Source organism: Cenococcum geophilum (genome assembly GCF_001692895.1).
Source record: "Cenococcum geophilum 1.58 unplaced genomic scaffold K441scaffold_73, whole genome shotgun sequence".
NCBI lineage: Eukaryota > Fungi > Ascomycota > Dothideomycetes > Gloniales > Gloniaceae > Cenococcum > Cenococcum geophilum.
The window spans coordinates 757,582-783,837 of NW_027137631.1; the positions used below are offsets into that span (position 1 = coordinate 757,582).

Below are 26,256 nucleotides of genomic sequence, written 5' to 3' on the forward strand. Positions count from 1 at the left end.
AGAGCTTCGTGCAGAGCTTCGTGTAGAGCTTTGTGCAGAGCCTCGTGCAGAGCTTCGTGCAGAGCTTCGTGTAGAGCTTTGTGCAGAGCTTCGTGCAGAGCTTTGTGTAGAGCTTCGTGTAGAGCTTTATAGTATTTTTGTTGCGTTTTTATTGCAGCCGAAAAATTAGGGTCTACTTAAGTCGCAATTTGCGGCGATTTATATGGGTAGCCTATGTATTTGTAGCAAATCGCCGCAAGTTGCCGCAAATCGCTAAAATCGCGACTTACGCAGGTTTTGCAGACCCCGATTTTCGCTTGCGACAACGTGCCCAAAAAAAAATTTCCTGATGTAGTATCTAAAACTATGTTATATAGTCTATTACTAACCCTTTTTATATAAGTTAATATAGCTTTTCTTTAGCTATTGCTATTAATTCTAGATCTCTATATATTTATATTAGTCTACTAGTAAATCCTTCCTAGCTTAAGAATATATACTATACTTCTAAATTAGTAGTTACTAACCTATTAGCTTATATCTCTATAAGATAGGGTTTAAACTACTCTAGTACCTAACCTGTTAAGAATAGTTCTCTATACGCTCCTAAATCTAATAAGTTTGCTAGCTTAGTTCCTTTATATTAAATCTTTGGCTTTATTTATATAAGGAATCCCTTTAGCTTATACTTTTCTTCTATAAACCTCTTAATTAATAGCATCTTTATTACGGACCTTATATTAGTAGTAGTATAACTACTAAGAAGAGATATAAATAGGTTGGTTAAAATAGTATATGGGGCGCTAGAACCGATTAAGCTATAGGATAAAAGGTAGCTAGGTTATATAACAAGTTATAAGGAACTTAGTATGTAAGCATATAAGAGTATAAGTACGCGTAATATACTAATATACTAACGTATTAATGTACCTAACGAATCTTTTAGGAGTTAGATTGTGTATTTAAAGGACTATAGTCCCTACATTAGATAGTTCTCTTCTTTATAGTAAATTTTTAGAATATAATTAGGGTTAACTAATTAGGCAACTTACTCCACTTATTATAGCTATTAATTATTCTATTCTATCTATCTACCTAGCCTATTAATAAGCCTATTATAGTATTAACCTTAGGGTTAGGAGATACTAGTATATAGGATAATAACTTATAAATAGTTATAATAGTATAACTTAAGAGCTTTATAGAATAAGTAGATAATAACTAAGTGTATTGGCAAAATATGGTACCCTTTCAATGGCCTTAATGGTTGGTAGTTGACGCAATTAGCGCGTAGTTGAGGTCATTTGGCAACTTGACCGACTAGCCTATGTCGTGTTTTTTTGACACGCAGCCTGCGCGCAGCCTGCGCGCAACCTATACGTAACCTACGCGCAACCTACCAGCAATCTGCGCATTTAGCAACCATAATTATATTTACCTCTTTTATACTAATAGCATATTTTAAATAAATAAAAGCTATTTTAAAGCTATTTATAAGGCTAGCAAAATAAATATTATTATTTTAGATAATTTAATATAATATAGCGATGGTTCTCTTCTACCTATTTACTATACCTATTAACTTACCTACCTACCTATATTGCCTACCTATCTGTATCTACCTACCTATTTACATTGCCTACCTATCTACATCTACCTATCTGCATTTACTTACCTATCTGCATTTACCTACTTATCTATATTTACCTACCTATTAATATCTACCTACCTATCTATATCTGCTTACCTGTCTATATCTACTTACCTATCTATATCTACCTACCTATCTATATTTACTTATTTATATCTACCTACCTATTTATATTTACCTACCTATTAGCATCTACCTACCTATTCTATATCTGCTTGCCTATCTATATCTACTTACCTATCTATATCTACCTACCTATCTATATTTACCTTACCTGTCTATATCTACCTACCTATCTATATCTACCTACCTATTAGCATTTACCTATTTATGCCTACCTATCTATACTACCTTAATTCAATTAAATTGATTAAATCGTTTATAGTGTTAGCTGGCTAGTCGTTATCGTTTTGGCTCTAGCGACGGTCGTCCTAGTTCTAGTAACGGTTGTTTAGCTCTAGTAACCGGTTATCTAGTAATGGTCGTCTAGCTAGTAACGATCGTCTGGTTCTAGCGACGGTTGTCTAGTTCTAGCAACGGTCGTCTAGTTCTAGCGACGGTCGTCTAGCTTTAGCAATAGTTATTTATTCTGGTAACGGTCGTCTAGCTAGCGACGGTTATCTAGTTCTGGTAATGGTTGTCTAGCGCTAGCAACGGTTGTCTATTCTGGCGACGGTTGTCTAGCTCTAGTAATAGTTGTCTAGCGCTGGTAACAATCGTCTGGTTCTGGCGACGGTCGTCTAGGCTCTAGTAATGGTTTATTCTAGTTCTAGTAACGGTCGTCTAGCTGGCGACGGTCGTCTGGTTCTAGCGACGATCGTCTAGTTCTGGCGACGGTTGTCTAGTTCTGGCAACGGTCGTCTGGCTCTAGCAACGGTCGTCTAGTTCTAGTAACGGTCGTCTAGCTGGCGACGGTTGTCTAGTTCTTGGCGACGGTCGTCTGGGGCTAGGCAAACGGTCGTCTAGTTCTGGGCGACGGTCGTCTGGCTCTGGCAACGGTCGTCCTAGTTCTAGTACGGTGCGTCTAGCTAGCGACGGTCGTCTAGTTCTAGTAACGGTCGTCTAGCTAGCAACGGTCGTCTGGTTTTGGCGACAGTCGTCTGGTTCTGGTGATAGTCGTCTAGTTCTGGCGACAGTTGTCTGGTTTTGGCGACGGTTGTCTAGCTGGCAATGGTTGTCTAGTTCTGGTAACGGTTATCTGGTTCTAGCGACGGTCGTCTAGTTCTAGTAATGGTCCTCTACTAGCTGCCGTTTTGGTGCCTCCCTAGGTAGGGAGGATATAAAGAAGGAAGAAAGGGTAAAAAATAAGGTGGTTATATAGGGTAGAGGCACGTGTAGAGGCTATTAGGAATATAGCGGGGACCTGATGCAGAGCTTCGTGTAGAGCCTCTGTACGCAGAGCTTCGCGCAGAGCCTCGTGCAGAGCCTCTGTACGCAGAGCTTCTCGTAGAGCCTCGTGCAGAGCCTCTGTACGTAGAGCTTCGCGTAGAGCCTCGCGTAGAGCCTCGTGTAGAGCCTTGTGTAGAGCTTCGTGCAGAGCTTCGTGCAGAGCTTCGTGCAGAGCTTCGTGCAGAGCTTTGTGCAGAGCNTCGTGCAGAGCCTCTGTACGTAGAGCTTCGTGTAGAGCCTCGTGAAGAGCCTTATGCGAAGCTTCGTGCAGAGCTTTGTGTAGAGCCTTTATGCGCAGAGCTTCGTGCAGAGCCTCTGTATGTAGAGCTTCGTGTAGAGCCTTATGCAGAGCCTCCAAGTAATAAGACTATAAGATTGTATGAGATTGTATNAGATTNTATAAGATTGTATAGGATTATATATAATAGTTAAATATATAGTATATAACTTTACCTTAATCGCACGTTAAGAAATATACAGTTAGCTTTTAAAGTTGTTAAGTAGGTTAACTACATATTAAGTTAGTTAAATTATATATTAAGTAGGTTAATTGCGTGTTAAGTTAGTTAAATTATATATTAAGTAGGTCAACTACATATCGAGTTAGTTAAATTATATGTTAAGTAGGTTAACTGCGTATTGAGTTAATTAAATTATATATTAAGTAGGTTAACTGCGTATTAAGTTAGTTAAATTATATGTTAAGTAGGTTAACTGCGTGTTAAGTTAGTTAAATTATATATTAAGTAGGTCAACTGCGTATTAAGTTGGTTAAATTATATGTTAAGTAGGTTAACTGCGTATTAAGTTAGTCAAATTGTATATTAAGTTGGTTAATTGCGTGTTAAGTTAGTCAATTACGTGTCGAGTTGGTTAAATTGCATGTTAATTACGCGAAACGCGAAAACCAAAGTCTACTTAAATCTTATCCTGCGAATATTTTCCCGATGTGGCATTAATTAAATAGTTATAAGATATAAAAAGAGAAAAGATAAAGATGCTATTAATTAAAAGGTTTATAGGTAAGAAGTATAAACTTAAGGGATTCCTAATATAGATAGATTTAAAGATTTAATATAATGGAACTAAGTTAGCGTAATTAAGTAATTAAGTAGCATAAATAGGACTGTTCTCAATAGGTTAGGCGCTAGAGTGGTTTAAACCCTATCTTATAGAGATATAAGTAAATAGGTTAGTAACTACTAATTTAGAAGCACGGTATATATTCTTAAGCTAGGAAGGATTTACTAGTAGACTAATATAGATATAGTAAACTCCCCTTATAACGATATGGGGTCTATAATATTATTATCTATATTATAATATAACTCCTTAATTAAGCCTCTTTTAGTGTAATATTATAATAATCTAACTTTTAACGATATTATTAAGCACCTACCACCAATATTAGCATAAGCAGTTTTTAATTCACTAGATTTATCCTTTACTTACTATAAGTTTAGCTATTAAATACATTATATAATAACTGAAATTTATTAAAACTACTCTTAGATCTTACCCTCTATACTTAGTTCTATTATATTTATTATAGTAAGATACTAAAATTCTAATAGAAAACGCTATTACGGCTTCTCTAATTATAAGCGTTAAAAAATTCATGTTTACTACTAAAAATACCCTAGCCTACTATAATAAAAGCTTACTTACTAGGCAAGCAACTTCCTCTATTATAAGATTAATTAATACTTAATATTAGAAATACTAAGTAATAAATTTTAATAGCTTAATATAGCTATATTACTATAGAGGTAAGGTATATAAGAGTGAAAAAGAGCTGCTAAATATCCTCTTTTAGAAGAGGCTCTCTTTAAGTAGTACTAACGCCTCTAGAACTCTCGCATTCCTATTACTAGCAACCTTATATATAATAATAATTTATTACTTAACGTCTAATTTAGATCCCTATTAGGCCTACGCGGACTACTCCTTATATATATATAGGGAGAAAACTCTATTTAAGAAACCCCTATAATCTATCTCCCTACCTTTTAGGACTCGCCTACAAGTTACCTATAGTACTCTACTACCTTACTTTTTAACCTTCTTAGGAACTACTACTGCCGTAACAAGCCTATGGACGCGCTAGTATTGCAAACTTTACTCTACTACTGTAGAGCCATTAGGGGGCGCCTATTGCTCGCCTATTTGCAATCTTATATATACTACCGCTACTTAGCTATAGTATTAAATACCTATATTTATATAAATAACTAAGCTAAAGTAGTTATAAGGCTAGATAGAAGGCTTTAAATCTTATAATAGTATTTATAAGAGAAAGTAGTATCCTTATAACGTCAGAGTTCTTAAAGTAGGTAATCTATATAAGAATACTATTTTTAAATCTGCACGTGTATCTATATAGAATTCAATTATCAATTACATTACTACTATACCTTCTAATTGTACTAGAATTAATATAGACTTTGTTTAGAAGACTTAATATAATATCCCCCTAAATAAGACTGCGAAAACAGCTCCTCCTACGCCCTGGCCTTTACCTAAATTCAAACCTCTCCATATTAATTGGGACCACTATAACTTACTAAACCTACCTCCGAACGTTAATATACACAATCCTTTTAGGCTATTTAGTCTCTTCTTTATCCCTTGCAACGCTGAGATAGGCACGACGGTATCGATAAGGCTTAGCCAATAGGAAGCCCTGAGTTCTGATTCCCTCGCGCACAGCTAAGCGGTGTTCCTCGCATGGGCTCATAATGTGGCCTGAGCGTCGGACCTCAGCGTTGCAAGGGATAGATAAGATTGTAGATAATCTTGTAAAGTGGACAAATAAGTATATAAAGCTCTATCCTCTAGATAAGGAAAAGGAGATTACGCGTATAGCAACCAATATACAGGCAGGAGCTATACTTATACTTTAGGGTGCTTATTTATATAGGACTTACTATAAAACTAGTTATTAAAGACTACTAGAAGGATTTAAACACATATAGCACTAAGTATATTGTTAAACAATATATAGGAGTTATTTGATTTTAGTAGCTTAATTATTACTTTTAAGCCTTACTACTATAGCCGAACTCTAATAAAATACCTAAAACTATATTTAACCAAATCGGTAAGCTTACTAAGTATATCCGGTTTGCTAATAGGAAGCTCTACACGCCTAAAACTTACCTTGCCGTTAATGAGATGGTTTAATGCTTTATAGGCCATACGCCTAAAATTATTAACATTCTATCTAAGCTTATACTTAAAGGCTTTAAAATATAGGTGTTAGCGAATAAGGGCTATATGCTAGACTTTATATAGCACGCTAAAGGCGCTAAGAAGGGCTTAGTTAATTTAGATAAGTCTTTTATTAATAAAGGCTTTTCAAAGACATAGGTAGTAACGTAACAGCCACCCCAACGAGCCAGCCACCCGATCGAGCCACCTAAAATTACACTAAAATCAACTATATCTTTATATATTAATAACTCTACCACCACTTAATAAATAATTTTGAAATTTTAAAAACAAATACTTATATACTTTTACTACTAATATAATAACCCTTTTAAATATTATTATTATTATTTCTATTAAAGCTATGCTTTTACTATTAAAATTTTTAAAATTTAATCTTTTTTTAAAAAAAAAATTGAACTAAAAGTTAAATAATTAAGTTTTTAATATTAAAAACTTATAAATTATAAACTTAAATACTTAAATACTTAATTTTATAATTATTTATTAAGTAGTGGTAGAGTTATTAATATATAAAGATAGCTGATTTTGGTGTAATTTTGGGTGGCTCAATCGGGTAGCTGGCTCGTTAAGGTGGCTGTTATGTTAATGCTTAACTTACTTCTCCAAAAAGACGCCAAAATAGGAGAACGCCTCTACCTACCCAAAAAGCACGTTGTTTAGCTTAATAATCTATTTATAAGCGTTAAGCTTCTTATATAATTACGAGGCCTTAGTATTAGAGCTGTAGGAACTATTTAAACGACTAAAACATAACGTGAGGAATAGGGGGACCTTAAAGGTAATATTAAGGTAGCTATAACTACAAAAGGAAAGAAGAAGAAGGTTCTGGCCGAGTAAATTAACTAGACGCTTATAGAGCTTAAATTGACTTATGCGGCTTATATACTATAGGGAGAATTATATGCGGAGGTCTCTAAGGACGGCTAGGTAATAGATTTTGCTTAAAAAACGCTAATATTATGCTTTTTATAAGTACTATTAATAACGGTAAGTTCTTTAATTTAACTTTAAGGCTTAAAATCTAATAACGTTACATATTACTAGGTCGCCAAACTAGAATTACTATACAGAAATATCCTCCCCTTACTACTAGCGGCGCTAGATAGACTTAGAAGGTCTTTAGCGATAATTTCAAAAGGCTACTATCTATTCCTACCTTTATATTTTAGTATAGATATTATAGATTAATTATACTTATATTTTATAATATAGAGGATTTATAGGCAAACCTAGAAGCCTCTATGGCACTTCCTTCTTAATATAGTAATTGTTAATTACTTCTTACTGTCTTCCTACCAACCCACCGATCAATACAAATATCGCAAGAATAGCTATAAGTAATTTCGAATTAACCTCCGTAAAGCCTTATTTAAACTCTTAATTTAAAAGTAAAAGAATTATATATTTAAATACCCACCTTAACGTTCTATAGATAATATAATATGGGTCCCTATAGCGTAGTATTAGCTAATTAAGCTGTCTCTAAGAGAGGTTTATTGCTTAGCTTGTATAGAGGCAATTAGGCATACTTAGGAGCAGTGTATTAAGCGTTAAAAGGCTCTATCGGAGCTTTCACCTAATACTATAAGGAAACCTCGTAATAGTAAGGAATAGAAGAGGCGTGCGCGTCCTTCAAGGACTTGTTTTAGCTGTAGTATATATAAAATACTGTTCTGCAAGAAGGACGACCACTAGATACCTTATATTAAGCGACTTAATTCTAGAGATTAAGCCTATATATTAATTTTATATAGCATATTATAAATATTACTAGCTTGGTTTTCTAAGCATAGGCACTAAATTCTGCTAATCTAATTGGTTAGTTCTTAGCGATACCTTAAGGACCCATTTTAACATTGTAAGGGATAGCCTTATAAAAGCTTTAACTTTATAAGGAGCAGTAAAGTAACTCTAAGAGAGATGTAATTACGGCTCTATTAAGGCGCGAGTATTAAATCTAAGGGCAATAATCTTAAAACACTAAGTAGTAATTAATTATAATATATTTTAGTATAGCTAATTAATTAATTACGGCTTTATAGGTGTAGATATAATATTATTACCTAATTTTAATTTTAGGTATATTTAATATAAGTATTAAATATAATAATACTCCTTTTATAACAATACGCCTAGCTATAAAGCCTATATCGTTATAAGGTATTTTAGGAGATTACTAATAGGGCAGTCTTATTATCTTCCTATCCCTTTATATTATATTCTTCCCTTTCTACTACTTTTATAGCTTTATTAAATATTATAGCTACTTTTATAACCTTATTCTTTTTATCTTATTCTAGTAAAAGGCAGTGTTTTAGTAGAAAGAGATTAGAAATATATTGTAGTCTAGGCCGAGTCCCGTTAGGAATTTACTAACTAGGGAGATTTTACTAATTATGCAGCTGGGGTTAAGCTCTATAATCTCTATTTATACTTCTTATAGCTTTTCTATATAGTTTATTGCCCCTTTATAGGTATCTAGGGTAACCTCCTAGTAACGTCTTTTAAGGTATTAGTAGACTACGCTTCCTATTAGGCGAAAACGTTTTTATAGCTTAGTAAGGATCTTATCTATATTTTTAATTTCTTTAACTTCCTTTATAGTATTATAACTAAGTCTATTTCGGATAATACTATATATTTATTTCTATTTATTAAGCTAGGTATCTAACTTAGTTTTATAGGCTATCTCTAATAGGGTCCCTTATTCTAGTCTTTTAGCGTTTTATTTTAGTAGATCTCTATATCTATTTATTAATAAGTAGAGGCGTATCTGCTTCGTAAATTCTATCTATCCTATAGTAGATTCTAGTTTCCTTATCTTATCTAGCCCTTTAGTCCCTTTCTCAGTTATAAAGCTTATCTTTACTTTAACTATAGGTGTCTCTAATATAACTAAAAGAGAGTTCTTAGGCTTGTTAAAGATAGGTTTAATTATTAAGGTTTAGGACGTTTAGGACGTTTAGGGAAAGGTAAGTAAGGCGTTTATAATATCGGGTTTAGAGTCTTTAACGGTAGTAGAGCTTTAAGGTTCTGGCGTCTCTACTCCTTTAATAGATTTGTATATGGTTTTAGAGGCCTCTAGAGTATCTAAGAGTATAGGTATAATTAAGGTTTTATAAGGTAATTAAAGAGGAGTTCAGACTTTAAGACTAAAGAGTTTAGTTAAGCTAGCTATAGAGAGGGTACTATTAGAGGCTAAAGAGCGGTCTAAATTACTAGAGTAGTTAGGTATAGTATTAGGGTTAAAGTTGTTACGGGACGGGGGTAGTGGCTACAAAGCGTATATATTGGAGGAGTCTACAAGACGTTACGCGATCGATCATAAGGGTCGAGAGCGTAAGGAGGTGATATACCTACGCGTATCTGACGTAAGCTATACGTAAGGTGTACGCGAGAGCACGGGGCTCTCCTATAGAGGCCCCTACGGTGGGGTTCTATAATACTACCCCCCCTCTTATAGAGGCGGAGCTCCGGCGACGCTGTGGTTACTATATATATATAGAAGGAACGCTTAGGGTATAGAGAAGAAAAAGGGGGTATTGCTAAAGGCTTAAAATAACGTTATGTAATAAGGCTTGGCACCTAGAAATCTAACTAATTAGACAACTTTAACCGCCGGTTAAAGTTCCTAGATATCTTAACAATATTCCGGTTATATGATCGTACTTTACCGTTACATAATAGCAACTTGCGGTAATTTAACGGCAATTTACCCTTATATAGCAATATATAACAGTTTAACTCTATAAGGGCTCCTATAGAGGATTAGATATAAAATCTCTGCTTAAGCCCGGTTTCTGTAGGTTCGCATAATAGAAGTTACTAATTAGGTCCTTTGCATTTTTAAAGTCTTCCTATAGTTACTATTCTAGCTAATCTATGTCGAATCCTATATAGATAGCTCTATAGTAAAGCCGTTATCCTCTACCTTTACTAAAGTATTTAGAGTTAATAATTTATTTAACAGTCCACTCCTTATAGTTCTTATCTTCGTTCTTATCTTAGATTAGTACTAATAGGGGTTTAGGCTATATCTGTCCTAGTAAGGGGTTAGGCTAGTAAAGGTATAGTAGCTATAGATAAAATACAGGCTATATCCTATAGGTAGCTAGGGCAGGCGAGAGCTCTAACTTATATATGGCTCCCCTATTAATAACTTATTTAATTAAATAGGGGCTGAGGTTCTTATAATCGAGTGACTTTATAGGCCTCTATGTAAAGATATTGCGTATATCTAGCTATACCTAATTGCCAATACGCATTTCTAGTGGCGGCGTTCTATAACGGTCGGCGAAGTAGGCCTGCTTTACTTAAGCCTAGGCCATTTCTCCCTTGCAGTAGTTAAGTAGATTTTTTATACGGTCTATATACTAGTCGGTAAGTAGCATCTTAAGGCGTTTTCCATATGGCAGTTTCTTATTAATAAGTTCTAGTGGTTTTATGCTAGATTAGGGGTAATATTCCTTATTTATAAAGAACAGGGTAAGTCCTGTAGTAGTTAAGACATAATTATTTGCTGCGAATTTACCTAGTAGGAGGTAATCCACCCAGTTATCTTAACTATAGGCAACTACTTGTTGTAGGTACGCTTTTATACTAGTATTAGCGTTTTCTAGTTACCTAGTAGTTTTATAGTAGAAGGATATAAATATCTTAATAGAGATGCCAAGGCGTTAACAGATTTGTCTCTATATATTAGAGCCGAACTATATGCCTTAGTCAGACGTAATTAAGTTAGGTAACCTATATAGTCAGTAAATTTTATAAAAGAAGGTATTAGTAACGTTACTAACAGCTATGCCTTTAGTTAGGACGTAGTGGCGCTCTTTTATAAGTCGGTATATTATTATAAAAATGTTCTTATAGGTACGGCCGTATCGTTTATAGGGTAGTAGGTCAATAACGAAATCTATAGCGATATCTACCTATCGTTATATAGGTACTAGTAGAGGGTATAGTAATCCTTAGTACTTTATATTAAAGGCTTTAGCGCGCTTATAACTATAGTAGGCGCCTATAAAGCGTTTAACTAAGTCTATTATTTTAGGCCAGAAGTAGTATTGGCTAAGAAGCTTATAGGTTCCTCTTTTACCTAAGTAGCCGCTTAATCAGAGGTCGTGGGCTATTTAGATTAGTTACTGTTATAAATTTTCTAAGTTAGGGACAAATAGACGGCCTCTATAATAGAGCCTATTTTCTTTTACTTCTAAGGCTGCTATATTAATCTAGCCTAAGCTTTAGAGGTTAGTTAGCAGCGTATAGGCGCTGGCGGTCTTTATAGTAATAAGTTAATATAGTAATAGGTTAACAAAGGTGTTATATACCGTAGTAATAAGCTTATTAATTTCGGAAGGTAATTCTAGTTCTATAGTATAGAGCTAAGGTATAATTAGCTCTATTATAGGTAATATACCTAGGGCTAAATTTCATACTTTTAGAATTATTTATTATTAGAACTAGTTATAGGGGTTATCTTTAAACTAAGGAAGGTCTTATAAGCGGCGTATTAAGCTATTAGGCTTAGTACCTTATACTCCTAGCCTATATACAATTTTAAAGTTAAAACTAGAGAGGAACTCGTTCCAGTGTACTTAGTATTAGTTTAGCTATTTCATAGTTATAAAGTACTTAAGGTTGCAATAATCCGTAAGGACTTTAGTTAACTAGTTAGGTTCTACTAAGGAAAGTTCTAGCCAGAATTCCTTAAACGCTTATATAATTGCGAGAAGTTCCTTATTATAGATCTTATAGTTATATTCTTATAGTATAAGCTTAGATAAGTAGAATACAACTAGGTAGAGGAGACCGTTATTACCCATCTAGAAAAAGACGCCTGCGTTAACATAGTCTAAAGAGTTAGTCTTAAGATAGAGTTATTGTCCTAGTATAAAGTAAGCTAAAATAGGTACTTTAGTAAAAGTATCTTTAAGGTCTTAGAACGCCTTCTTATATTTAGGCGTTTAGATAAAATATAAATATATTTTTCTTCCTTTTACGGAAAGGCCCTTTGTTTGCATTATTGCTATAAATAGTGCTATAACACCCGAGAAGTTATATATAAATTTTTAATAGAAGTTGGCAAAGCTAAGAAAGGCTTATACGTCTTTAATACAGTTAGAGGTTTACTATTTAGTAATTATATATACCTTCTTAGGGTCCATACGGACACCCTTAATAGTAATAATTAGTCTAAGGTATTTTACTTCTATAACTAAGAATTCGCACTTCTTTAGATTAATATAAAGTCCTATATCCCTAAGGCGCTATAAAACCTTTTAAATATACTTAGTATACTTAGAAGGGTTATTACTATAAATAAGTATATTATCTAGGTACGCAGAGCAGAAGTTATTAAGGTAGTCCTATAAGGCGTTATTAATATAGCTTTAGAAGCTGCCTAGGCTGTTATATACACCAAAGGGCATAACGGTATATTTAAATTGGCTAAAGCGCAATATAAATGCGGTTTTCCATTTATTACCCTCCTATATTTAAAGATAGTTAAAGGCGGCGATAATATTAAGCTTAGTATAGATTTTAGCTTAGCTAAGCCGCTTAAAAGTCTTATATATAAGCAGTATAGGGTATTAGTTCTTAATCGTAATAGCGTTAAATCCTCTATAGTTAATATAAAATTAAATACCTCCTCCTAGCTTCTTAATAAGGAGGATAGGGGCAGCTACTAAGAATATACTAGGATAAATAAATCCTTTATTAAGGTGCTCGTTAATATACTTTTTAATAACTAGAAGTTCGTCTTTTAATATTAGGTAGGGTCTCTTATAGGGTAGCGTTTTTCCTTATTTAATATTAATGGTATAGTTATTAGGTTAATATAGGGGGAGTATATTTATGCCCTTTTATAAGCATATATTAATAAAGTTATAGTACCTCTTAAAAAGGAGCTTACGGAGTTCCTTATTAGTAAATCCTTTTTTAAGCTTTATAAATTTCTTAAAGTCTAAAGGTAAAAGTCCGTAGAGTTCCGCGGGGGCATTATCTCCTAAAAGGTTAACTATATCTATCCTATTACTATAGAGGACGTAGTCCTATTCTTTATTAAGCTTATATAATCGTAATTAAAAAGCTATAGCAACGGTTTAATCTTTTCTGCGTGCTATACGGTAGAAGGCTGCGGCGCTTACGTAGTAGTAGTTAGTTATAGGTAGGGTAATAAAGGGTTTCTTAGGTTAATATCCTAGGGAGTAAATAGAGGTGGCTAGGCTGTGCCCTAGGTAAGTCTCTCTACAGTATTTAAAGTTAAAGGTTACTTCTTTTTTTTTCTAGTTAATAGTAGGGTTATATTATTTAAGCTAGTTTATTCTAAGGATAATAGGGTAGTTAGTAAATAGTATAATATAGGCCTAAAGTTCTTCCTAGTGCCCGTTTATATCTAGGTAGAGTTATACTATATAGGTAATCTTTTATACGGTATAACTACCGTTAGCGAGTTATAGGGCGCGGGCTTTAGTAAGGGGTAAAGTAAGTAGGTTATAAGTACATATAAATTAGGTATCTATAAATTTATCTATAGCTCTATAATTAATTATAGAACGGCTTTTATATTATTTTTTAGCAGTAGTTCCTATTACAGGTAAAACTATCTATTTCCGTCTATTTATCTTTACTAAGTTATCTATTAAGTACGCCAATATATAGATCCCTCTATCTTTAGGGCGTCCTAACCCGCGACTTAGGGCTAGGACTTAGCGTTTTCCATTTCCGTATTTAACTCTACCGCTATTACTATGTCTTTATCTTATATAGTAGCGGTATATAGCAACATATTTAGTGTTTAGGGTATTAGGTTAGGTATTAGGCGGCGGCTACTAAACCTAGCTATTAGGCAGTTTAAGTTATCGCAATAATAGCCTTCTTAATAGTATCTATAGCAGCGTCCTAGTCTCTAGAGTAGCTCACGCTCTCTATCTAGGAGTTTTTGCGGAAAGGTTAGTATAGAGAGGTTAATATTAGCTCTAGTAGTATTTAAGGTAGTAGGTGTTGGTAGCTTAGTATATATAGGTTTAGTAGGTCCGAAGGGCTTCTATAAAAAGGTCTTTAGGTAAGAATTAGCAGTAGTAATCTAATTTAATCGTCATTTAATCTTCTATAGGGCTGCTACTATATTATAAATATTATTATAGTTATAACTAGCGGCTGCGTAACTAAGGCGGTAAGTAACTTTTTTAAGGAAATCTTCCTAGTCTTTAGTATCGTCTTAGGCGAGGGCTCTGGTATATTCCTGGAATTTAATATAGAACTCGTTAAATAATTTAGTAGGGCTTATCTTTAGGGCACGTAGTTTAGCTCGGTTAGTGGCCAGTAGGTTATAATCGCGGTATATTAGGTTAAAATCATTAAAGACTTCTTAGTAGGACTACTACTTCCGGGGGCTATTAGTCTCCTATTAGGCAAAGAGTCTATTAAATAGTATACCCTTTATTCACCTAATAATATAGCCGATCTTAGTATCTTCTATAGAAAAAAGGCAGGCGCTCTAAGTTAGTTTCTCGCGGATTTACATTTTCTAGTAGCTATATTCCTTACGATTTCCCTAAAAGATTAGGGGATCAGGGTAACATATATTAGACCCTATAGTAGCGGCTTAGGTTTAATTATTATAGCTTTTATTATTACTGCTCTAGTAGGAGTTCCCATTAGGTAGAGCTATTTAGCGCTAACCCTCTATTAAGTATTAAGTAGGTAAGGTTGCCAGGGGTATAAAAACTTAAGTAGCGTTATATACAGTAGAAAGGTATCTAGCGTTATTATAAATATACTCATTAAGCTAAGATTATAGGTATTTAATTATGCCCTCTCTTTTAGTAACCGTAGCAATAAGTATAATCTTAGCCTTCTTTAATTGTTAGACGTCGCGTTTAAACACATAAAGGTTATCTTTAGTTTCTTAACGCGTGTTATTAGCAAGCGCCTTATAGGCTTATAGGTCTTAGATAATATCACGATCTTAAGTAATATATATCTTAGCTCGTATAAGCTTTAGGTAGTAGTTCTATAAAAGGTAGTAGTATTTATTAGGTTTTTATGCTATTATTTTTATAAATATCTCGGCGTCTTATATTTTGATTTTAATAGGTAGTAGCCCTTTTACTTACTTATCTATAGTTATATAGTTAATAAAAAATAAGACATTATTAGTGTCTATTTCCTTAGGGGTTAAGGCTAAAGCTAATAAATTAAATTCTCCTAGGATTAATTGGCGTTATAGGTTAAGTATAGGTATTAAATTGTTCTTTAGGTTTAATATAGTAGCTAGTAAGGAATATTGTCTTACTATTATAGGTTCTTTAGAAGTATAAAGTGAGGTAACTCGTAGACACGCTACTTTTAGCAGCGCCTGCAGTATTGCAGAGACGTAGAATTGGTCGTAGGCTAAGCGTTGGTGGTAAAAAGGCGCACGTAATGTCACGGGACGGGGGCAGTGGCTATAAAGCGTATGTATTAGAGGAGTCTACAAGACGTTGCGCGATCAATCGTAAGGGTCAAGGGCGTAAGGAGGTAATATACCTACGCGTAGCTGACGTAAGCTATACGCGAGGTGTACGCGAGAGCACGGGGCTCTCCTATAGAGGCCCCTGCGGTGGGGTTCCGTGACAAAGTTGTGGTCTTTAAGGTTCTCCGTAAAGATATTACTAGTATTATCTTTCTTAAAGTCTTTAAATATATAAGGGTAGAGGAAGATGTTAAGGAAGTAGTAAAACCGTACTAGTTATAGAGGTTAAGGCCTTAGTTAGTATAGAATCGGTTTTCCGGGCCTTTGGTATAACCGTTAAGGTATTTATTTCTTTACCATTATAGTGATTTTGGATAGGATATATAACTATTTTAAAATTAGATATATAGTTGTCCTATAAATAGAAGGCTAGTATAGGGGTTTAATGGTTTATAAAGAAATTTAAAAGGTTAGGTTTTAGTGTCTTAGCGCCTAGCCTTCTTATAAAGGGTCTTTTTGGCCCCCATTTTATTATATTTTTTATATTATTAGATTTTTATAGTATATATATTATAGAGGTACGTAGCGAAAGACAGTTATAAGACTATAGGGTTTCTCTAGAATATATCTTTTTTTAGTAGATTATATATTTTAATTTAAAGGTACCCAAAGGTTTAGCTTTTAATTTTATATAATCTGGGCTTATAACCTATTAAAAGTTAATGTATTAATTGCTTAATTTATCTATCTAGGAAAGGCTAGTGGCTATATAGTACAATATTGAGGAGGCTGGCTTTACCAGCCTCCTTACGCCACCAGAAGGCCGATTCTTAACACTTTCCCTTAAGGATTCGTCTATCTATATAATATACCCTAACTCTACAGTAGTAGAGTAAAAGTTTGCGATACTAGCGCGTCCGTAGGCTTATTACGGCAGCAGTGGTTCTTAAGGAGGTTAAAAAGTAAGGTAGTAGAGCACTACAGGTAACTCGCAGGCGCCTCGTAGGCGCCCTATAGGCGAGTCCTAAAAGGCGGGGAGATAGATTATGGGGTTTTCTTAAATAGAGTTTTCTCCCTATATGTATATAAGGAGTAGTCCGCGTGGGCCCAATAGGGATCCAAATCGGACGTTAAGCAATAAATTATTAATTATTATATAATATACCCTATTGTTCTATTAATTGGACTCCCTATTTACATCCTTACCTTATATACTAGAATATGGAGTAGTCCGCGTGGGCCCAATAGGGATCCGAATCGGACGTTAAGCAATGAATTATTATTATTATATACTAGAATATTAAGTTAAGATTTGTAATATCTAAAGAACCTCACCAAGCTTCTTATATAGATTTTAATACCCTAATAATAAGAAATTGTAAATTAAACGATAAAGACTTTGTTTTACCGACTTAATATCCTAAACTATCTAAAAGAACGAAGAAAAAAGCCCTCCCGCCCCCCACTCCCTAAAAGCTCCCTAACTTTAACGCTATTGAGATTAATAACAATAACGAATATAGACGCCTAAATATACTATAAGACGTAAATGCAAGTAATCCTTATAAGCTATTTAAGTTATTCTTTATAGATAGGCGTATAGAGTATATAAATCGAAATATAGAGCTTAATTTAACCCCTCTAGAGTATCCGCTAAAGAAGTTCCCCTAGCTATAGAAACTAATATATAGGTAGGAGCTCTACGCGTACTTAGCGATATTAATTTATATAAGCTTATACGGTAAACTATTATTAAAAGACCACTAAAATACCTCGCTAAGTAATAGGCTAATCTATAGCTTAAGGGACTTTATAAGCTATAACCGGTAGTAATAGATTAACTATTATTTCTACTATATAGAACTAAAAGAAAAAGATAATACGCCTTTCTAGAATACCTTATAGCAAATAGAGGACCTTAGCGAGTATCTACGGCTTTACTGCCGGAGGTTTTACTAGCCTAGAAAGCACCTTACTATCGACGATTTAATTAAACGCTTTACTAGCTAAGCGAGTAAGATTATAAATATTTCGTTAAAACTAATACTAGAAGGCTTTAAGATATAGATATTAGGTAATTAGGGCTACGTACTAAACTAGATATTTTATTTAAAAGGCGCAGGAAAGGGCCTTTATAATTCAGATATATCCTTTATTAAGATTAATAGATTTTTAAAGACTAAGGTAGTCGTTCTTAACTTACTACTACAAGTAGATCCTACTACTAGTAAACGCCTCTATCTACTAAATAAGTATATTACCTAGCTTAATAACCTTTTTACCTCCGTTTAACTATTATAAAAGCTTTATAAGGAAGGAATTAGAGTAGCTGGAATAGCTAGAATAGTTAGAATAAAACGTAAGGAGTAGGAGGAGAGTAATAGCAAATATAAAGAATAGATAAGAGCCAGTCTATTTAACCTTAAATTACTCTATAAGAGCTAGATATTATAGGGTATACTATATATAGAGCCCTTAGAAAACAGTAAGGTGTTAGAGATTACTTAGAAAGACGCCAAAGGGGTTCTATTTATAACTACTATTTATAATAGTAAGGTTATTTAAATATTAATACTTAATACTACGTACTAACGTTATATATTACTGGCTTCTAAATATATACGGAGGCTTTAAAGACGGTTAGCTAAAATAGTTAACGGCGCCTTATAGACTCGTAAGCTCTTCGGCGACAAGGTTAGAGCTTAGCTACCTATTCTAGCTATTATAGACCTCTATAATTACTACGTAAATGGTATAGATAGAGCTAATTAACTAAGGTCGTATTATCCCTCGTTAGAGAAGTATAGGAAGATATAGAAGCCTCTTTTTAACTTCCTCTTTAATATAATTACTACTAACTATTATAAACTGTCATCCTTCGCGCGCCCTAGCTTTCCTTATAGAGCCGGTCGCGAAGCCTTCCTCTAGAAGCTCGTTTGTACCCTCCTTAAGCGCTCCGTTCGCGTCCTAAATTATAATAAGGGCTATATAGATAAGGTTATATGGAACCTGGCAGTATTATATGGATATAAGGTAGAAGGGATAAGCGATAAGCTGCTTATTTGCTCGGCTTGCTTAAAGGCGGGAAGGACAACTTTAATTAAAAGGATTAACTGCAGGAAGTCTTTGGCAGATCTCTCGATTAACTTAATTGAGCGGAACTCTATTAGTAACAACCGTAAGAGGCGCCGCGAGCGCCGAGGACTCGATACGGCTGTAAGCTTTGTCAAATTCCGCTTTATAAGAAAGGGCAGTTTCCAGAGTCACCTAGATCAATCGAACTCCAAGAAATAAGCTTGCATACACCTTGCTTCACATATTTGCAGCCTCATCTAATGACCGCGACAGTCTTATTGTTATCTCGCGCGGACCACCATCTTGAACACCTCATCGGTGTAAAGGATAGGGCCCTACGATCGCTCGGGCGATCGATTAAGGAGATAGGGGGGAGCCTCTCGCGGAGGCTCCAAATCGTCGATTGGCGGTGTCCCCGACGATCCGCCGGCCGTGTGCTGATTTCCTAACTAGGCCTAATGCCTGCCTGCCTGTCCTGCCTACCTGCCCGTCCTACCTGTCCTGCCTGTCCTACCTGTCCGCGACTACCTGTCCGTGCCTACCTATCTATGCCTACCTGTCTGTATCTATCTATGGTGTCTAATTCAATTCGGGGGAGAGGTCGGCCCGATCAAAGGCTCTAATTGATACGATTCGATTCGGTGACGGACTAATATCGAGGCCCGGGTTTGAAAAAAAAGCTGGAACCATATGTACACCGTAAAATGCAGAGATGATAGAACTGGAAACGCACCCTGCGCAACGCCTGAGTACCCCTTTTTCCTCCAGTTCGTCGGTCTAGGTAGACGATGTCTGGTGTATACCCCTTTCTTTCATAGCTAACGGGCATGTTGCTACCCTACCGGTCGTCCAAAGAAACCCTTCATTCAATCCTTCATCCAATCCCGAGTCTTTCTCTTCCTCATATCAACATGATATCTTCACTTAACCCCCGTCTTTTTCCCCCTTCCCCCCCCCTTCCCTCCTTACCTCATGGCTCAATCTTAAACCGCATCTTCACACCCATACTGGCCAATTCGACATCCAAATACCGCAGCACACCCGGCACCGCCACAACCGCGATATCGTCCCCGCCCGTCCACCTGACCCCCTGCCCATCCTCCCACGTCTCGCTGCGGCCCTCAAACCCCTCGGCGCGCCTCGCACAGCGGCGACACCGCGTGATCCCCGTGCCACGCTTGCTCCTTCCGTACTCGCCGACCGTCGGCGTGGTGCTTAAGAAGCTGCCACACTTGCGGCACACGCGCGCACGCGTATAGTCAGAGCAGTTCATGAGGCGGTCCTGCAGCAGGAACGCGGTGCCGTGGGCGAGCAGGGCGTCGCGCTCCATCTCGCCCACGCGGATGCCTCCGCCCTTCTTGCGCCCCTTAATGGGCTGGCCCGTCAGCGAGTTGACGGGGCCCGTGGTGCGGACCTGGAACTTGTCGTTGACCATGTGGCGCAGGCGCTGGTAATACACGACGCCGATGTAGATGTCCGCGGCGAGTTCCTGGCCCGTGATGCCGCTGTACATGGGTTCGTTGCCGTAGTAGTTGTAGCCGGCCTTCATGAGTTGGTGGCCGAAGTAGTCGACGGCGGTGTGCTGCTCGTCGAAGCGGAAGGGCGTGCTGTCCTGCGCGAGGCCGTGCAGAGCCCCCGCCTTGCCCGCTAGGCTCTCGACGAACATGCCGATGGTCATGCGCGAGGGAAAGGCGTGCGGGTTGATGATGACGTCGGGCTGGATCCCGCTCTCGCTGAACGGCATGTCGACCGCCGGCCATTTCTGCGAGCACACGCCCTTCTGACCGTGCCGGGACGAGAACTTGTCGCCGATGACGGGCGAGCGCGGGACGCGCAGCTTGACGCTGATGCTCTGGCACGGCTCGCTGCCGCTCTCGGCGCCGAGGATGCGCACCTCCTCGACGAAGGCGACCTCGTCGTCCTTGTACTTGAAGAAGTGCGTCTGGCCGTCGCGGTTGATGTATTCGCCGGTGGCCGGGTCGAAGGACACGGTATGATACGCGGCCAGGATGTCGTCCTTGCGCACCTCCATGCCCAGCTGCGGCCAGCCGTCGTCGTCCAGCTTCTCGCGCCACTCGGCCCGCACCAGCCCTCCCGGCGCGAACCCGAACAGCTTGCCGATCTGCCGTGATGACCGTGCGCGCCGGCTGCCCTCCTCCAGGTCGCAAAGCTTTGTCTTGTAGATCGTGCCGTGACCGAAGCCGCGCTCGTGCGCTGACTTGTTTAGGATCATGGCGTCGTCCATATCGTAGCCTGTGTACGAGATGACGGCTACGATGGCGTTCATGCCGTTCGGGAAGTTGTCGAGCCCGTATTCGTTGTGCAGCGGTGGCCGCACCACTGGGGTCTGGCCCGTCTGTAAACGGTACGTCTTGTTGTCAGTGCGGTAGCGGTGTGCTGCTCCGGGTGTTCCCATCGACTGTTTGCCCATCTGGCATTGATACATGTTTCGGGGAGATTGGTTGAAGTCTGAGAAAGGAGTCATGTTCGCGATAATGGAGAGGATGTTCGTTGGGTCGTATTCTACGTGAGTCGAGTCCCCTGAAACGATTTCAGGTTCCGTGCAAGCGATGGACATAAAAGGCTGCTCGAAGGGCCCAACAAAGTCTAGCTTGTCAAGGGGTAGATATTTCACCGGTCTGTACATGCGTGCAGACTGTGAAAACATGTAGACACCGGGATACTGGCCGCTATTGGAGTTTGGAACGTACCCGACCTCCAGTTCCAGCGGGACGTTGTGAGTGTCTTCGACCTTCCAGTATCGCAAGGTATCCCCGATGACCCTAGCTTGTTTCGGTGAGCAGAAGCCCAGAATCCGGCCATCGAGCTGCACCACCACACTTTCTTGGAGAGATGCCGATGCTATGCTTGTCACGCCTAGTTGAGCCACAAGGCCTGGGATTGCCGAGACATCCACGTTATGAGTAGCTATCTTACACTTGTGCGCAAGGTGATTTAGCAATCCACAGGGACTACCATCAGGGGTGTGCACTGGACATAAAAAGCCCCAACTTTCAGGCAGCAACTTTCTCACAGTTGTCGTCTTCAATTGGGCGAAGAAGCTACCTCTGTGAACCATTCGGAAGTGACTTATAAATCGGTAGAAGTTGATTTTCTCTGCCACAACCGTGAAACCGGAGGTTTGTTGAAGATCCAGTCCACTCGGGCTGACGAGGTTTCCAGTAGATAGGAAATATTCCAAGGCTTGTCCAATGTTCTCGTTAGTTTTACGGAGAATCTTTGGCTGGAAATCTTTCATGAATTCCGGTGATGTGAACGGGGCCCAACTACTTCTTCGACACCATTCCATTAATGGAAGTCGTAATGAGTTCAGCCATTCGTCCAGTCTCTCCTTCAGTATCATGCCGTAAAGGAATCCACCAAGCAGAATTTCTTGATTCTGGACAGCGTCAGGATTGTCAACCGCACATTCGCCTTCTACCAGAGCGTAGAGTTTCCGGGTCATGAATAATAGCATTTTGAATTTGTCGGCATTTTGGCTGTCTGAGACATTATCGACGCCTAAGTGAGGAAGCACAATTCGCCGGAGGAACTCGGTGCCTGCGTCTTCATCGCTCATATCCTCTGGAACTTGCAAGACGACCTTAAACTTGCCACCCAAGTACGCTCTTGTCTTCGCTTTCCCATGTAAGCCATATGCTTTGTAAGTCCGGAGGAGCAGTTCCACCCGATCCGTCACGAATTGCTTGTCTTCGAGTCCTTTCGAACCAGCAGCACCAACTAAACCCTCGAAAATTTCTCGGTCGTTCGTCTCCACGAGTGCTTTGAGGACCATCATAACCGGCACCAAGTATTCGTTTTTCCTCCAGGAGAACCGGAACGTGACGTTACCGTCGTTGAGGTAGTGTAGAACATTTGTCTGCGATGTCTGATCTGGACGGACTGACCGCATCTGGACGCCGAACTTGGAGTATGAGGACCCGCGGTTCACGAAAGAAGGCCGAACGATTGCCATTGGGTAATTTCGTCGTGACACAATAAGCATTCGAATTAGCTTCTCGTTGCCATTGACAATAAAGTACCCTCCCAACTCTTCGGATTCTTCTTTAGCTTTGACGAGCTGGTCAGGTGTCATACCCTCGAGATGGCAGCGATTTGTCTGTATGAAAGAGCGTTGGTCAGCTGGCGAAGATGCAAAAGAGTATTTGGGAAGAGCAGACCCTCAGCATTATGGGCACCTGGCCCATCTCCCGCACGGATTCATGCCAGTCTCCTTGGTTCACTCTGTACTCCAACCGTATTCTCAGCCTGCCTCGGTATGTAGCGTGCCGCTCTCTGCATTCTGCCGGCAAGATGCTTCGATTCTTAAGCGCAAACTTATTCGCAATGGGCAGCGTAGACTTATCGAGGAACACATCTCGTATCCTCACACTCAACCTATTCCTCTGTGGCCGATCCTCCGGCTGTGCATTCGGGTCTCCATCGAGGAAGACTTTGGTGCCAATGTCCCTGATTGCCTGCTCGAGAAGGCCTCCTTGGTCTAGTATGGCATTGAAAGAGTGGATGTGAGGCTCGATGGCTGCGGCCAGAGAGGGGTACGCCGTGTGATCTTTGGGAGGGTTCCGGAATAGCCTCTCTCGGCGTGCAGTGTCGAACTTGGACGACCATTTGGTCTCTGTTGGTGAAAGGCTTGAGGGTGCCATAAGTGTGGCGGCAGCGGACCGAAGCGCAGGAAATGCGCGAATTAGGCCTTCGAAAAGGCAAAGAGGGCAGAAATTTGGCAGCTCAGGCGTCCAAGTCCGGGGAGAGCGCTAAAATAGCAGTGTCTTTGGCATGAGAGGAGCGATTCATGGGAGTTTGGCTGCGCGATCTTTGCAGTAGGCACTGCAAAGGACTGCAGAAGACTGCACAAGAGGGCTTGGGACTGGCAACGAACTGCAACGGCACCGAATGAAAAAATTGGTGCGTTATCGATAACGCCTAGTGCGGGTTTTTGGCGAACTATGGTTGGACCTGGACCCCAGCGGGACGAGCTTGAACAGCATCAGTCTCCCAAGGCAGGGCCCGAGTTCGACTTTCTTGCCCACCACAAGTCTCTCATCGAAAATCTACCTCCAGTCGCATTGCGAGCGCTATCTAAAAATCAACCTCTCTCGCGGTCCACATAGTCCTTCCTCTCACCACAGCCCGCCATCAGGTGCCCCGCAGCCCCAGCAAGGATTCCCACACTCTTCTTACCTCGACAACTCCTCCAGCCAATTTGCGCTGCAAACTTCACAACCACCGCTCCACAACGCCAGCGACCCACGACTCTGACAAAATGGCGGGCTTCTTTCGACGCATCTATGATTGGCTCCTACGCCTGTTCTGGTCCGTTGCCCCTTCCGAGCCACCTTGATATTCCTCTGATTTTCCACTCGCCTTGTGCGCCATGTGTTGCCTCGTCTCTTGCAAACTTGTACCAAAAAAAAGCAAATATTGTACCAACAGTAAGATGGAACTGACGACGACCCTTCTCAATTCGCAGGGCGACCGAGATGGACATTACCATGATCGGTTTGCAGAATGCTGGCAAGACTTCGCTGTTGCGAGTTCTGGCGGTGAGTGTCTGCCGATTTGGGACAATCCCCGTGCAACGTCGCGGGATTTCTATCGACGGCATCGTTCTAACCGATTTGATTAGGGCGGGGAGTTCACCATCGAGTACGTCCGTGTCGCTTCGTGCCACCCAGGCCTTCCGCCCGTCCTTCTGTTCATTGATTCGTCGACTGCGCCGCACCCGGCTGCTGTCGACTTGGCTTCAGCCCAATGGCTAACCGTGCTCACAGTACGATCCCCACGGTCGGCTTCAACATGAAGCGTGTCCAGAAGGGCCACGTAACCTTGAAGTGGTAAGTTCTTTCTATGTGCGACTCCATCGTCATCATCCAGCTCTTGCAACACCGAGGTCTCCCCGAGTCAACACCGCAAGTATCCGAGATAGATTTGACACTCCAGTCATATGCCAACTGACGTTGTGAATTCTGCAGCTGGGATCTTGGAGGCCAACCTAGGTTCAGGTCCATGTGGGAGCGGTACTGTAAGGGTGTGAACGCTATCGTGTAAAAAAGCCCGCACGTGTGTTCTGGGGTGCTGATTACTGATAAGTATTATCAGATTCATAGTCGACTCCGCCGACAGAGATGCTTTACCAGTTGCGCGGGAAGAGCTTCAATTACTGCTGGAAAAACCTGCCCTGGAAGGCATCCCTCTCTTGGTGCTCGGCAACAAGTCCGACCTTCCGGATAAGCTCTCGGTCGATCAGCTGATCGAAGCCCTGAACCTCAAGGCAGTGTCGCACCGTGAAGTGAGTTGCTACGGCATAAGCGCAAAGGAAGAAACCAATTTGGATGCCGTACTCCAATGGTTGATCGCTCGCTCAAGCAAATAAGACGACTTCTTCAAGTAATTGGTGAACGTAAGCTTTGTCCGCGCCGCCCTCATCGAATTTACGGTGCTCACGAGGTTCTCGGAGTTGATGTTGGGCAGAAGAAGACGTGACGACTCCAAACGACGCCTACGTTATTATGGATATGGCAGTCAGCTTTATACGACATAGTTAATGATCTTACGAAGTGATGGAAAGAAGAAGAAGGCAGTTTGATTCTGCAGGCTAGCGATGGCCATTTAAATTTCCCCAGCTCGTAGCACGTTCCCTCTGTTTCATCGTTCTCATTCTTATAGGCGGGCATCGATAACATCTTTTCCGACGGCTATGTTCCACGTTTTTAGTGGTGCAACGACGATTGGAGGTTTCTTTTGGTATGGAGATCAACATTGTATCATTTTGTTCTTTGGAGCGGCGATTAGGACGATAAAATCTACGGCGCTGATTTGCCTTTTTTATCGAGCAGGTCCTTCAATTTAAAGCCTGGTTTGATTGCCGCACGCTTCCTGGCTCAACGAAAAAACGCATGCTGAAGCTGCATGAATATTGCTTGCATTGAATGATAACTGCGAGCCAAGGTTGCGGCCGTGGAGCGCAAACCCAAGGCTGAACGCCGATTGCTGACGGTGGCCTCTGCGCAATGTGAAAAGCGCTGGGAGGACGGAATTCTGGCGATCACGACGCAGCTTCCTGTCGGATTGTCCTCGCATCCAGACGGCATCGTCGTCGCAAAGGCGGAAGGGCAAAAGGTTTGGAGAGCTGGCCGGGCAGAGCACTGTATTATTTTCACCATGCTTCAATTGCCAACACATCGCGCAGCGAGCTAAAGCTGACATGGGGGTCTCGCGTCAGTGATTGGCTGCAGGGCCCATGGAGATGTGACGTTCGCCTACATGTAGCCTCGCCCAAGATGCATTCCGGACTGGCCAGATCATTCCACCCTGCGCCGGCACCCTTGGGAGGGGGAGATTGCGCATGCTGGCGGCACAGGTGAGCCGTTCTGTATGCACTCCCGATAGAAGCTCGCAAGTCAACCTTTCAGGAAGCTGTTGCGGAAGGTGCATTATCTCAGTTCTGCTTCTT

At 39.6% G+C, this 26,256-nt stretch overlaps 2 protein-coding genes across 2 annotated transcripts; one reads left to right on the forward strand and one right to left on the reverse strand.

Moving 5' to 3' along the window:
* Positions 1 to 19,755: 19,755 nt before the first annotated feature.
* Positions 19,756 to 23,449, reverse strand: K441DRAFT_590473 (beta and beta-prime subunits of DNA dependent RNA-polymerase; the record flags this gene model as incomplete). The annotated part of the gene is made up of 2 exons (XM_067644802.1): positions 19,756 to 22,905; positions 22,967 to 23,449. 2 exons carry the CDS (start codon positions 23,447 to 23,449, stop codon positions 19,756 to 19,758), a joined length of 3,633 nt encoding a protein of 1,210 aa, XP_067497668.1.
* Positions 23,450 to 24,066: 617 nt separating this feature from the next.
* Positions 24,067 to 25,176, forward strand: K441DRAFT_590360 (ADP-ribosylation factor family protein; the record flags this gene model as incomplete). Its single annotated transcript, XM_067644797.1, has 6 exons — positions 24,067 to 24,116; positions 24,274 to 24,346; positions 24,430 to 24,449; positions 24,575 to 24,637; positions 24,776 to 24,847; positions 24,903 to 25,176. The coding sequence occupies 6 exons, from the start codon at positions 24,067 to 24,069 to the stop codon at positions 25,174 to 25,176; spliced, it is 552 nt and encodes a 183-aa protein (XP_067497669.1).
* Positions 25,177 to 26,256: the final 1,080 nt, after the last annotated feature.